This window comes from Trichoderma reesei (genome assembly GCF_000167675.1).
Source record: "Trichoderma reesei QM6a unplaced genomic scaffold TRIREscaffold_7, whole genome shotgun sequence".
NCBI lineage: Eukaryota > Fungi > Ascomycota > Sordariomycetes > Hypocreales > Hypocreaceae > Trichoderma > Trichoderma reesei.
The window spans coordinates 464651-477956 of NW_006711154.1; the positions used below are offsets into that span (position 1 = coordinate 464651).

Sequence of the window (13306 nt, forward strand, 5' to 3'; positions counted from 1 at the left end):
CGTCGTCCACTCCTTACCAACTCTTAGTTGATCTTAGTCTTGCCCTTCGTCTTGCCTGGAGCAACCCCTCGAGCTTGGATACGCAGCCATCACAATGCGCAAGTCTGTAATTGCCGTTACCGCGGGGCTGGCCGCCGTGGCCGACGCCTTCTGGCGCATGGAGTGTCAGGGGCGTGTTGGCCTTGCGCGAATGGACCCCGTCGTTTACCCAGGCGAGGATTCGCCTCACATGCACGCTATTCACGGATCGTCAGGTGAGTGCGGCTTCTTCTTCTTCTTCTTCTTCTTCTTCTTCTCCTTGACATGCTGGGCCGGGTTACGTCTGCTTGGGGCCACTGCATGTGCGGTATATCAATGTCACTCTATTTGACTGATATGGACTCATGCTGTCAAACACCCTGACGACGATTCTGGGTCTTCCTCATGTTCCTGTGACTGACATGTTCTGCCAGGCTTTTCCGAGACCTCTGGTACTCCCGAGCTTCTTGCTGGCAACTGCACGTCGTGCCGTGTGACACAAGACAAATCTGCCTACTGGCACCCTGCCTTGTACTTTCAAGATGCCAACACCAAGGAGTACGAGCTGGTACCTCAGGTGGGCGGTATGCTTGCGTAAGTTGCCTGTGGTCAGCCGGCCTGAGTGGTGAATCGCTCAGCTAACAGGCACTAGCTACTATCTCCTCTATGGAGACAACATCAAGGCCTTCCCTACGAACTTCCGTATGGTAGCGGGCGACACCAATCGCCGAACCTACACCGCTGGTGATCCCACCCAGCCTGACCCGGCCAAGTCCCTCTGGGCTTCGTTGGGCCAAACCACCCAGGAAATCTTGGCTCAGCGTGCCATCGGCTTCAACTGCCTGAACTACGACAAGGCCCCTGAAGGCACACTGTACCGTCACTTCTTGCCCGACAAGGGATTCCTTGATGCCAACTGCAAGGATGGCATCCGTTTCGAGATCATGTTCCCTTCGTGCTGGAAGGGCGGCGATGCTCTTGACAGCCCCAACCACCAGGACCACGTTGCTTACCCCGACCTTGTCATGACCGGCACATGCCCTGACGGCTACCCCGAGCGTCTTCCCAGCATGCTGTTTGAGATCATCTGGAACACCAATGCTTATGCTGGCCGTGCTGGCCAATTTGTTCTGTCTAACCAGGACACAACTGGTAAGATAGTATTGCAATTGCTTTGACGGCTATGGACTTATCTGACGTGTTGAACAGGCTATGGACTCCACGGTGACTTCATCATGGGCTGGGAACAGGACTTCCTGCAGCAGGCCGTCAACACATGCACGAACCCCTCTGGTCTCATCCAGGACTGCCCTCTCTTTAACGTTGTCGACGAGAGCGTGGCCACCCAGTGCCACCTCGAGGATATGCCCGCCCATCTGCGGAAGGAAGACGGCAATGGTCCCTTTGCCAAGCTTCCCGGAGGCGGCTCAGCCGGCTCCAGCCCTAGCTCTGGCGGCCACGGCCACGGCAAGCCCAGCAACACGGCCACCCAGGGTGCCGCAGCCCCTACCTTGCCCTACCAGCCTGGTGTGACCGCGCCTTCCAAGGCATCTCCTCTCCCCGGACAGGTCTTCAAGGAGGACGGTGCCAATGGCTCATCTGGCTACAACGCTGACGCCATTGAGCCTGCCGTTACGCCTGCCCCTGGTGTGAAGGCTGCTGATGTCGGTGCCGAGTTCGTCAGCACTCAGTACATCACCGTTGGCAACGTTGTTAGCGAGATCCTCTGGAAGCAGGCTGTTGTTACCGTTACCGCGGAGCCTGAGCCGTCGACGACTGTGACTGTCACCGCAACTGGCCCGCGCCCTGTCAAGCACCGACGCAGCGGCCACGGCCACAGCCACGGCCACGCTCACGTCCATGGACAGGGCCAGCTGTAAGATGTTGTGTTAAGATAGGATCGACTGATATCCCCCCCTTTTTTTGTCATGTTTGAAAATTTTTTCTTGTGAATCTGGACAGGATCCAGATAGTTCGGGGCATTCGTGTGGCATGATTGAATCAACATTTGGCTGCTGGCTTTGTTCATAGGGTAAAAAAGATGTTTATCCGGACTTTGGCATCAAAAGACTTTAACGAGAGAGCTGCGCAGGCAGATGTATTACGTGACAATCAATTAAGTGAGATTTACCTTAGTCTTTTTTCTCTTTTAAACAATCTATGCGCGGTGACGGGTCTTTTCGTGTCGCAATCCTTCTATTTTTAAAGATGAAGCAAACAAACTGATGGTCCCAGGTTGGCAATTACAAACTACCTGTCTGTGCATGAGTGACTGTTGAGGGGTCCATGCAGAGGCTTGAAGCCTCCCTTGGGGTCCCGACCAACGTGATGGAACACGACATCAGATCTCATCGGCCCAAGAATGGATAGGAGGCAGCGCCGTTTCTTCATCGAATGTCTGCAACGTCAGGAACTGTGCGTCTGCCGCATGCTTGACCTGTTGACAGGTCTCAAATTCGCCTCCATTCGGGGACGGTTAGGTGGCGGATGATGCGTGGATGGAATGGACCACGCCAGGCAACGCATTCCTGAGATGCAGCAACAATCTGAGTTGCATGCAAGCAATGACCCCGTCTGGATTGCGGGTGAGCCTCTCCCCCCTCATTGCAATGGCTGTGCTTCCAGAAAACCAAGACGGACAAAAGGCGGACGGCCCGAGAAAGAATGCTGTTCTCTTGCTTCTGTTATTCCTTTTCTCCTTCTGGGATCCTTCCTTTTCCCGCCTTCATTCGTTTTGATTCGTACGCGTGTTTTGTTCCCCCCCTCCCTCTTTTTTGCTTGATTCTTTTGGTTGATGATATTGACCTTTCCATTCATTTGTTCCGAGGAGATGCTGTGAGATGAAGAAGAGAGAGAGAAGGATATTGGACAGACGACAACGACACTCATTACAACCATACTAATTATAACTGATAACAAGAGAGCAAAAAGCAAATCGAAGCAAAGAGAAAGAAGAATCATAGCAGAGAACACAAACCATGGGTGGCGCGACGCGCGTGTTTGGGCGAGAGCCCGAGCGTGCTGATCACCCCATTGGACTGGGATGGCTGCTTGCCATTGCGCTCTGCGGCGGCATCCTGCTCTTCACGACCATCGGCCTGCTGCTGGTGTGGTGGGTGAAGAAGACGCGCTCGCCAGGGCCGCGGATGGTCTACGGATACGCGGCGGCGACGACGACGGAGACCTCCTTTATGCCGCCGACGTCGACGTCGCGCCTGATCAAGCGGCGGCTGCTGGGAGGAGGAGGAGGCTCAGGGTCGCTCAGCAAGCTGTCGAGCCGCCTATCGAGCCGGTTCTCGCTGGGGCCACCGGCTGCTGCTGCTGCTCCGTCGCTGCCGACGCACAACAACGAGGGCTTCGCGCTGCCGGAGAGGAGGCGGACGGTCTCGCGCGGGAGGAAGCGGTCGCGTAGCTGGGTGGACGAGGATGACCTGCACGGGCCGAGAATCTCGCGGAGCAAGCGCAGCGCGCGGGACTCTTGGTTCGGCGTCGTGCCGACGCTGCCCAGCGTGGAGGGCGTGCTGCTGCCCGAGGTGGCGGAGATGATGGAGGAGGAGAGCAGCAGCAGCAGCCGCCGCGTGCACGTCGTGGGAGCCGGAGTGCCTCTGCAGCATCCGCAGCCGCGCTGGATCCCGCGCAGCCAGACGGAGCCGGGGCTCATGCCGATGGCGGCGGCCTCGTCGGTGGCGGCGTATCCTGTTGAGCTGCCGACGGGGAATGTGCCGGCTGCTGCTGCTGCTGCTGCTGGGCCGGTGAGGATGCAGGCTCCTCAGGTGGCGCACATGCGACCTTCGGCGACAGATTCAAACCTGAAGGGCATCTTGCGTTCGACGGAGATGAGGCTCTCGGACAGGAACTCGCGGCCTCCGACCAAGGTGTCCAGATCGTCTGCCACCAGGGGTTCGCCCACAAAGGGTCACCGCAACAGCTTGTCAGCCAGATCGAGCAACGGCTTTCCCTTGTCAGGCAGCCCACCCAAGAATGGCCTTCCAAACACAACAAGCATGAGCTCGATTGGCAGTGCAGCCAATAGCCTCATTGCGGCGGCGACCCAGGAGCTCGAGCTTCCGGGGCGCTCGTCAAGTCCAAGCAAGGCCAAGGGCGTTCGATTCGAGGAGCAGCTATCGGCAATCGGAGACCTTGAGAAGCCTCAATACAAGACTGTCCTGTCTCAGAGTCCGCAAACACACAGCCCTCAAAGACAATTCTCGCAGATGGCGTTGATACACCACCCGTCGACGCAGTCTGTTCAGCAACACCCACCGCCCCAGAGAAGTCCTGACCATCGTATGTCGTTTGACAGCGACAAATCGAGCTCCTTATCGACCCTCTACAGCACCAACGAGCCTGAAGAAGACAGGCCCGGTCCAAGGCTTGATTACGATCCCTTTGTGGAAAAGGGGGCTCAGGGCAGGTGGCCAAACTGGCAGTCGCGGCAGCGCCTCGCACAAAGCGACTCGCAGAGGCGGGCAAAGACGCTGAGCTCGGCGTCACTGACGAGAATCATCATGGGAGAGCCCGCTGGCCCTCCGCCGTTGAGGCCCCTCTCGGCGATCTCACAGCCAGACATGGCCTACGGCGGGTTGATGTCCCCCCTGATGCTCGACTCGCAAGCCGTGTCGTTCGCTAGGGACGCCGTCACAGACGGACTCGCTCCCCCACAGACGCCATACTTGAACCAGGTGCCCTCAGAAGTCAGCTTCGTCTCCATGTCCGTGGATTCCGACGCGACAGAGGTGCCGGCAAGTGAGGTGCCCAAAGCGGATTGGCATGACAGCAGCGACTCGGCGTCGTCCAGCCCCACGACTCCAACGGGACAGTCGCGATTCCCAGACATGTCATCCTCCTCCTCGCCGTATGACGAGCGGGAGATCATGTCCCTGCTGATGGCCACGGCGCCCCCTCAGCGAGCTCTGCCGTTGCCTCCGCCTAGCATCACGGGCACAGACGGCGCCCTCGTCGCTGTCCTTTCGCCAACGCCGGGCAGTCGTCTGGCACGCCGGGGCTCCAACGCCAGCTCCGTGTATACGTTTGATACTTTTCTTGCTGAGCAGAGCACCGCCTTGGCGCCCTCACCATCTCGCCGGTCCATCATCCATCCCATCATTGATGGCCCTCGACTGAGCAGCACCATTGCCGAGCTGCGCCGCATGAACAGCGTCCTGAGCACATACAGCGTCGCCTCAATAGCTTCGACAGTCGCAGAAGGCGACTCACCCACTCTCCCCGCCTCATTGAGCGGCAGCGGCAGCGGCCTCGCAAAGTCTCGCTCCGTCCTCTTCGGCCCCGCCAGCATCGGCAGCAGACACTACCTCAACGTCGGGAACACGCGGTCCCTGGCCAGTAGCGGCAGCCGCCGCTTCGGCCCGCGAGGGTCACGGCACCGCCGCGCGGAGACTTGCTACTACGGCAAGGACAGTAGCCAGGGGCTGGGACTGGGCCTCCGCCTGGCGTGCATCGTGGACGAGACGGTCGACGCTGAACCGCAGCGGCGCACGCAGAGCCTCGTCTGCGATCCTGGCATGGAAGTCCTCGAGGGGGTTGCGCCTTTACGGACACTGATAAATCAGAAGCTTGGTCCCGTGGAGGAGCTCATTGCTGCTGAGCGTAGGTTGGACACGCACCGGGCGAGTGTCGAGAGTTTGGGGCTGTATGATAAGGATGGGTTCCTGATGAGTTCGCCTGAAAGAGATGCGAAGAGGAGAGGGTTGCGAATATGAGAGCATATGATGCTCTACTTACTTTTTCTTCATCACCTTCGTTCATTCATTCATTGACCCCTTTTTTTTTCTTTCTTACCTTGTTGTTACTTCTTATTGGGCCTGTTTGTTTTGTTGGAAGACTTGTTGGCGACTGATAATGTAATTTTTGGTTGGTAGCACGCGTCTCCCTTTTTCTTCTTGTCTTGTTGCACGATCGGAGACGAGCAAACAAAGGAGTTCATCGATAGATATGGTAATGTATATTAGCTGGTAGCCTAAGGCACTTTTAAATCTAATTTCAGTTTCCTTGTTCATCATAAACAACCCAAACTTGGTGAATGGTACTCACCTTAGTATTATTCTTCAACTTTCAAGCATCTCAAAACGATAGATGAGGAAGAAATCTTCACTCAGTGGAGATGAAATCACTCCCTGGCTGTCCGACCGTAAACGCCGTACCTCCCTCGCGCCCAACTTACGCGTCGTCCCCAGCGCTCTCGACTCTGGCCCGCTTGCTCTCCGGGTCCTCTGCTGAATCATGCCCATTGACACCCTCTCCCTTCTCAAGCTCGTCCCTTGGGCGTGTCCTACCAGCTCCCGCACCAAGCTCCTCGGGCTCTTCTCCCTCTCCCTCCTGCTCACCACCTATCCAATTGCCGTCGGCGTCAAAGTACTCGTGCACATTATCCGCCGTGATCCAGCCGCCACTACCGGGCATAGGAGGCGGCAGCCCGCCATCTGTAACACCGCGCAACACACCCGTGAATCCCTCAACGGCCTCGTGGCCCACGTTGCCCTCAAAGACGATGCGGTCGTACTCGTTCTCGTCGTCATCCTCGACTTCGGGATCGGGATGTAAATCGGAGCAGTTGGCCATGGCCTCGTAGAGCTGCTTCGCCGAGCTTGCCTCAGAAGAGGATGGGTTCTGCGGCGGGATGATGGTAAGCTCGACGGTTTGGAAGTCGGAGTCGTCGCTGCCGCCGTCGGCGAGATCGAGCTGCATCCAGACAGCCTGCTGGTTGTCGACCGTTTTGAGGGCGTGGATGGATATGGTCGGGTAGGGGATCGAGACACCAGCCTCGGCCTGGCTGCTGAAGACGATGAAGTTTCTGGGTGCAAGTTAGCAATCGCACAAAAGCTGCATTAGTCGAGGGACGAAGCGCGCACTCTGAGGTCGCAAACACATCGACAGTCTGCTCTACCAGCTCCTCCGCGGTCCCGTCCTCGTCCGCGTCGCCTCCATTTGAGGCATTGGGCGCCGCAGGAGTGTCTTGGGGGAAAATCGCCAGGCTGCCGCACTGCGACCGAGGGATCGTTGCCTTTGCGCCGGACAGATGGTAATGCAGAATCGGCTTTCCGTCTGCGAAGGACTCGGGGGTCTGCGACTGGTATTCGGCCAGAGGCGTGAAGTCAGCCTCTGCGGGCGGTGATCGAATTGTCGTTGGAAGCATCGTCTCTGTCTGGTCTCTTGGAGTAGAGCTGGGCTGATGTTGTTGGTTATGGGAGAAGAAGAACATTGAAGCTGAGACGACGATCGTGGGGTAGCTGCATGAGCTTGATGCGGCGGTTCTGCCTTATCGATACCGCCTCGAGCTGCCGGTTAGCATTCCAGCACCACTTCCAGGCAGTTTATAGCGGCCGTGGGGCTGGTGATGCTACCAGTAACCACCCAGGCTAAGACTGCATCTGGCGAACAAGGGCTCCGATGCTTCCAACTCCCCGAACCTGAACTTGTACATGTCATCACCTCGATTCATCGCAATCATCAGCCTTGCTACTCGCGGGAACTTTACTACAAACTCCCCGCATACTTTGCTAAACACTACGGACTGTCTCCGACCATCCTTACACACACTCTCTCTCATCAACGACAGCAGTGGGCTGGGTAGGACTTCGCAGCCTGTCTGCTAGTGGGAGAAGATGCATAGCAACCGTGAGTCAATTGTCATTGCTTGCCTCGAGGGCCGCAATCCGCACTCCGCAATCAAAGATGCTGACATGACATGACAAAACAGGAGCACACCATCTGCTTGAGCAGGTCCCTCTAACGGTATCACCCTTCGTCTCTCTGCCGACAGCCACCACTCTCTCGTACAACTACAAGACGCTGCCTTCCAACATCCCCCCCTCACAACTGGGCATCCCCAACGCTTCCGACGATCCTTCATCACAGCCCAAGCCGAAGTATGTCGTCTCAAACTCGGGCCATGCCGCCCATCCAGACGACATCATCGCTTCCTGTCAGGCTCTGCAGGCGCACATTGCCAAGATGCAAGAAGATGCGGAACGAGACCTCAGAGAGCTGGAGGAGCGCATAAGAGAGAGGGAACTGGCTGAGAAGAGACGGCTGGCGCCTGGGTGGCTTGATAGCGATGCGCGACTGTTGGAGCCTGAGAGAGCTGGGCCTGCGCAACAGACGGAGCCGAGTCCGCCGACTTCGAACGGGCAGAGCGATCGGGGTGGTAGTGGTGATGTTTCGAGCGATGAGGGCGCCCAGCTGGATCGGGCTTTTGGTGATATGGCGCTGAGATGAACGTGGGGGCGGTGTTGGCGCAATCTCTCTCTCTCTCTCTCTCTCTCTCTCTCTCTCTCTCTCTCTCTCTCTCTCTCTCTCTCTCTCTCTCTCTCTCTCTCTCTCTCTCTCTCTCTCTCTTCTCTTTCAATTACTGGTTGCTTGCGATGGTTTCACGGTTCAAGAACATCAACAACTTTACATATTCGCTAAAACGGGATTAGCAGACTGATCTTTTGTTATGGATGACGGGCGTTCAATATCTCGATATATCACTTGTACTTTCTTGCTGCCTCTCTACTGGCAAATAACGATTAGCTACGCGTTCAATAGGCGACGCAAATTGAGCTCACAATGGGAAATTCTATAGGTCTTTCGTACAAAAGGGCGATTGCAGTCTTTTGGAATTTCTCACAAAGCGCTCGTTTACAGCACAAAACCGGGTGAAGCCCTGACGTATCTGAGGAACTGATGATTGATGAGATGTGGCTTGATGAGATACAATTGGTCAACCATAGCATGATACATCGCAACCCGATATCTTGACGGCCTGGCATCTGATCGTCTCTTGCAACTTGAATGACAACTACCTGTCATCGACGGGCTAAACTCTCGGGAGTGATGTTGCCTTGCCTTCGGCGCAACATTCAAGAAGTATGCGAAGGTCCAACTTCACGGCTTCATCTCGGGGAATGGACTCCCCCAGGCTTGCTTGTACGAATCCACCCTGTAGATCATACTGCTTGCCATTCCACACTGGAGCAAGGCCGTATTAGAGTTAAGCCCCTTCGGCAGCAAATTCTTCTCGGTCACTGTCTGGTTGTCGGGGAAATGTGTACGCCTCACAGCACCTAGCTCACAACTTTGGCGGCGTCCTTGAATTTGAGTCTGGTATGCCATCTGGGATCCTGTCATCAGTCTGGAAGAAGGAGAAGAGGAAGAAGAAGAAGAAGAAGAAGGGCGAGGTTTGCCCCAGGCAGGAATGGTCTCCTTTTGAACATTGATATCGGATCATAAGCCACCTCCCAACGAACTTTGCGGTGCCTCTACTAGCAAACTCCCCATCTCTGTTGGCAAGCACGACGAATCAACCGATATCTACTACCAAACTCTGAGCAGAATCACCTACCTAATCGCAGATTGTGCTTAGCGAGGCTACCTCCATCGTAAAGGGGCATCATGGCAAGGAGACGAACGCCCTCGGTTCGAGAGTCGGCATTACTTGGCTAAAAATAGGGGCATTACCGTTTGAATTCAAGGCTTAACGAGCCGTCTATACCCTCTTCATCTAAAAGCATGTGCTCTCAACAAGCCTTGCCAGTCTCTTGAGGAAAGGCACGGTGCCTGCGAGAGCTGTGGCTTGTTGAGTTGAGTCAACCTTCTTTCCAAAAGCCCTCTCGTACGAATGTAACCGCTCCCCAACAATCATGATGCCCCCCTCCAATCCCCTTTCCACAGCCAGTCTCTGCGTTCACTATGGGAAAGCAATAAGTATATAATGCCCCCCCTTCTCTCCTTCTTCCCTCTCCTTCTTCCCTCTCCTCACTTTCCATCTGAATACAATCTGCTCTTTACATCTCGACACACCAACCATCTCTCCACCACCAGACGCGCGGCAACCGTCCTCTTTCAGCCGCCGCGTCTTCACCATGTTCGCACCACTTTTCCTGGTGCTCCTCCTTGTGCTGGGCCGCATGGCCTTCGCCGAGCCAACCGTTGGCGCGGCACTGTTGGGATGGCCTCCCGCGAGGCCATTCAACTATTACACCGAGAGACTTGCGCCTTGCGGAAGTCCTCTTGGGGCTGGGGAGAGAGTCGAGCTCCCCACAAGTATGTTGTTTCCCGGTCTCTTGTCCAAGAACTCATCCCGCTGTATACTGACCGATACACGACAGAGAACGCTCATGTCGCCTTCTTCGCCGAGCGAGACGTAGGTCTCAACCTGGCGATCTCATACTCTCAGGGTACGTGCCTCTCTTGTTGAAGCTCCTCCCCCACATCTTCCCTGAATCTCCTCCTATACCCCCTTTGTCCTCATCTGCTAACATGCAACGGCATAGATCCCACGTCTCAAGATGACTTCGAGACCCTGAAGTACGCCCTCCCTCCCGGCCACATCAACCTCGTCTCCGGCATCACCTGCGTCATCCTCGGCTCTCCAATTTCCGGCGCCGTCCATGGCCGCAACGCCACGCTGCAGTTCAAGTACCTGTCCAACTACGACTCTCCGGAAGAGTACAGGTACAGGTACTCCTGTGCGGACGTCACCTTCTCGGACACGGCGGACAGTTACAACGGGGACATCTGCCGTAACAAGACGCGGCCCGTTGCCTACGACAGGTTGTACGGCCCGTTCCTAGGCCCCGAGGATGAGGAGCACGACGAGGAGACGACGCCGCCGCCGCCGGACAGGGGCAACTATGTCGAAGTTGAAGTGGAGAGGCCTCCCTTTCCCGGATGGGCGATTGCGCTGATTGCTGTTGGAGCAAGTTTCTTTTGTTCAATTGTTTATCTTGTTATTTACAGGGTTTGCATTGTGCCGTGGAAGAAGCGCAAGCCTGTGCAGACGACAGGTCGGTGGGTTCCTCCTCCTGTTTGAGACGGCGTTTGAGGAGATATTTCGCGGATGGGACGGCAATGAGCCTCGGAGTTTGTTTTTTTGCTTGCAATACGACATGGATGGGCAATGGAGTTATTAGGAGTTACAGAAGCTTCATGGTTTTGGAAAAAGAGATTCGATACAGAATACCTAGATGAAGAAGGCTTACATGGAAAGGCTTACATGGAGAGCCAATTATATGTTCACGATAGATTGAGTTTATTCAGCACGTCACCAATGGAAGCAGATGCCCTCGCCTGCAGTTCAAAGCCTTAAAAGCACGTATTATGATTACCTAAACAGCATAAATCAAGTTGGTATCTTACAACGACAGGCGCAGCTCCGTATAGACTCTACGCCCAGAGATAGCAGACAGACCTGACGTCCATTCTGAGCCGTTCTCACTGTTTGACACTCGGTGAGGAAACCCTTCCCCTTTCCATGCCATTTCCCATCGTTCGCTTGTATCAGTATACCATACACGTCTAATGATGTCAACGATACTAATGGGACCAACCAAGCAGACTTTTAACGTTGCTTCGTACAGATGGAGAAGCGACAAGACAAGCCTCCTTTCAAAGGTGCGAACAAACATCAAGAAACAAACACCTATATACGTGTAAATGCATGCGTGTGCTTGTGATGTTGGTGTCATCGTCTCAAGGTGTCTTATTGAGCAACGGAGTCAAAATCTCCATTGCTCGGATCGACTGGACCCTAGATAAGATGACGGTGCCGGCGCGAGCAGTGGAGAGATAGGAGAGCTCTGAACTCTCGGTCGTGTCCGTGCCCTTGACGAGGCGGCCTGCAACGCCGCAGACGATACCAGTGGACTCGAAGGGCAGGTTGATCAGGTCGAGGAAGATGGGGATCAGGACGCCCTCGGTGTCGCCCACGAGGGAATCATCAAAGATGGGCAGCAGGGTCTTGTCAAGGAGGAGCGACGGGGGGTCATCTTGGGCGAGGGTGAGGGAGAGGAACCTGGGCTGCGAGACGAGCGCCGACACGAGGCACGTGTAGAGCTTTGTGTCGACGTGGGTGATCCAGGAGCGGCGGTGGTCGACCGAGCTCTTGCGGCTGATGGAGGGCCGGTGGCCGTAGGGGTGAGCGAGGGGGGAGGTTTCGCGGCCGGAGCACTGGACGAGTTCGAGGTCCGGCTCGATGCGGGCCTTTACGTTGCGCTTGAGGAGGAGCTCGAAGGTCCTCGACTGGAGCTCGTCGTCGTTGGAAGGGGGTGGGGTGCCGGGCGGTTTCTGTTGTGCTGCCGCCGCGTCGGCGTCTGAATTGCTGTTGTTGTTACTGCTGCTGTTGTTGTTGGGGGCGTACATGGACGGGTTGACAAAGTTGGACTGGTTCTCCGAGAGCTCGAAGCCCTTTGCGAGCAGGGCCTGGACGACTTTCTGCTTCTCCTTGGTGGGCACGAGGATGAAGTCGGAGTAGTAGGTGGTGATGAAGAAGATGGGGATCCCCGCAAAGGCGAGCGGCGAGCTGAGCTCCATGACACGGCCGCCGGGGTCCAGCCCGGCGCTTGTCACGGAGAGGATCATATAGGTGTCCTTGAAGACGGAGACGCTTTTGGAAATGTTCTTTGGCAGCGCGTTGAGGGCGGGCTCGAAGACGTTTTTTGCCCAGGAGCTGTGGCAGACGACGGAGCAGTCGATGGGGGTGATGCTGATGTTGAGGAAGCCATGCTGGTAGTCTGTCGTGAGGCCCTCGAGCTCGTACTCTGTCGAGTCGCGGGAGAAGTTGAGGCTCTGGGTCTGGGGGAGGAGGATGCGGAGGATGGGCTGGAGGAGGGTCGGGTAGAGGTCGAGGGGGATGTGGATGAGGGTGTAAGTGCCTTCCTGGGTAGGGAGATTTCGTCAGCACTGATTGAGGACGTTGTCAATTGCATCATAGGAACTTGAAATACATGAGGTCGATCTGTTAATTTAGGAGGAAGGGCAGGAGTTGCTAGGAAGAGAGCTGTGGAAGAAGAAGAAGAAGAAGAAGCTGGGTGAGTGACTGGGACTGGCGCCCACTTACAAGGAACGAGACCTGGGTATTCATGGCGAAGCTGCGCCTTTCCGCCGGCGAAGGAGAAAGAGTAGGTATTAAATAGACAATTGATGTATAAGTATGAACTGGGACGGCACGGGAGGCTATATGAGAGGAAGAAGACCGTCGGGACTTGTCGTGGACGCAGCAATTGTCGAGATGGCGCAATAACTGCCGTTATCGACGTCGGCTCTGCGGTTCCGATATGGCGGCGCGCCAAATCGAACGTAATCCTGGGACGACGAGCGAACAGCAGGGGGGGGTTGAGTGTTTCCCTGCTCGTGCAAGTGCCCAAGGCGTGGTGTTGCACAAGAGGACGAAGAGGGAGAGAGATGCTGGGGTAGTGATGAGAAAGAATATAAGGTCAAGGTGGGAAGAAACAAGAAGAAGTAAAATAGGTATGAAAGAAGTTGGTCAAGAAATAAAGAGAACAGAAGA

The 13306-nt window shown here is 55.8% G+C and overlaps 5 protein-coding genes across 5 annotated transcripts; 3 read left to right on the forward strand and 2 right to left on the reverse strand.

Moving 5' to 3' along the window:
• Positions 1 to 94: 94 nt before the first annotated feature.
• Positions 95 to 3746, forward strand: TRIREDRAFT_37665 (uncharacterized protein; the record flags this gene model as incomplete). Its single annotated transcript, XM_006964355.1, has 5 exons — positions 95 to 254; positions 453 to 612; positions 671 to 1170; positions 1228 to 1826; positions 3669 to 3746. Coding segments are annotated over 5 exons (1497 nt in total), but the record flags the coding sequence as incomplete, so codon positions are not given.
• Positions 3747 to 6093: 2347 nt separating this feature from the next.
• Positions 6094 to 7171, reverse strand: TRIREDRAFT_121362 (uncharacterized protein; the record flags this gene model as incomplete). Its single annotated transcript, XM_006964621.1, has 2 exons — positions 6094 to 6829; positions 6888 to 7171. 2 exons carry the CDS (start codon positions 7169 to 7171, stop codon positions 6196 to 6198), a joined length of 918 nt encoding a protein of 305 aa, XP_006964683.1. The 3' UTR covers positions 6094 to 6195.
• A 469-nt stretch (positions 7172 to 7640) lies between these two features.
• On the forward strand, positions 7641 to 8253 carry TRIREDRAFT_106370 (uncharacterized protein; the record flags this gene model as incomplete). Its single annotated transcript, XM_006964436.1, has 2 exons — positions 7641 to 7653; positions 7736 to 8253. 2 exons carry the CDS (start codon positions 7641 to 7643, stop codon positions 8251 to 8253), a joined length of 531 nt encoding a protein of 176 aa, XP_006964498.1.
• Positions 8254 to 9881: 1628 nt separating this feature from the next.
• Positions 9882 to 10831, forward strand: TRIREDRAFT_106371 (uncharacterized protein; the record flags this gene model as incomplete). The annotated part of the gene is made up of 3 exons (XM_006964437.1): positions 9882 to 10062; positions 10128 to 10196; positions 10293 to 10831. The coding sequence occupies 3 exons, from the start codon at positions 9882 to 9884 to the stop codon at positions 10829 to 10831; spliced, it is 789 nt and encodes a 262-aa protein (XP_006964499.1).
• Positions 10832 to 11490: 659 nt separating this feature from the next.
• On the reverse strand, positions 11491 to 12880 carry TRIREDRAFT_60123 (uncharacterized protein; the record flags this gene model as incomplete). Its single annotated transcript, XM_006964622.1, has 2 exons — positions 11491 to 12675; positions 12857 to 12880. The coding sequence occupies 2 exons, from the start codon at positions 12878 to 12880 to the stop codon at positions 11491 to 11493; spliced, it is 1209 nt and encodes a 402-aa protein (XP_006964684.1).
• Positions 12881 to 13306: the final 426 nt, after the last annotated feature.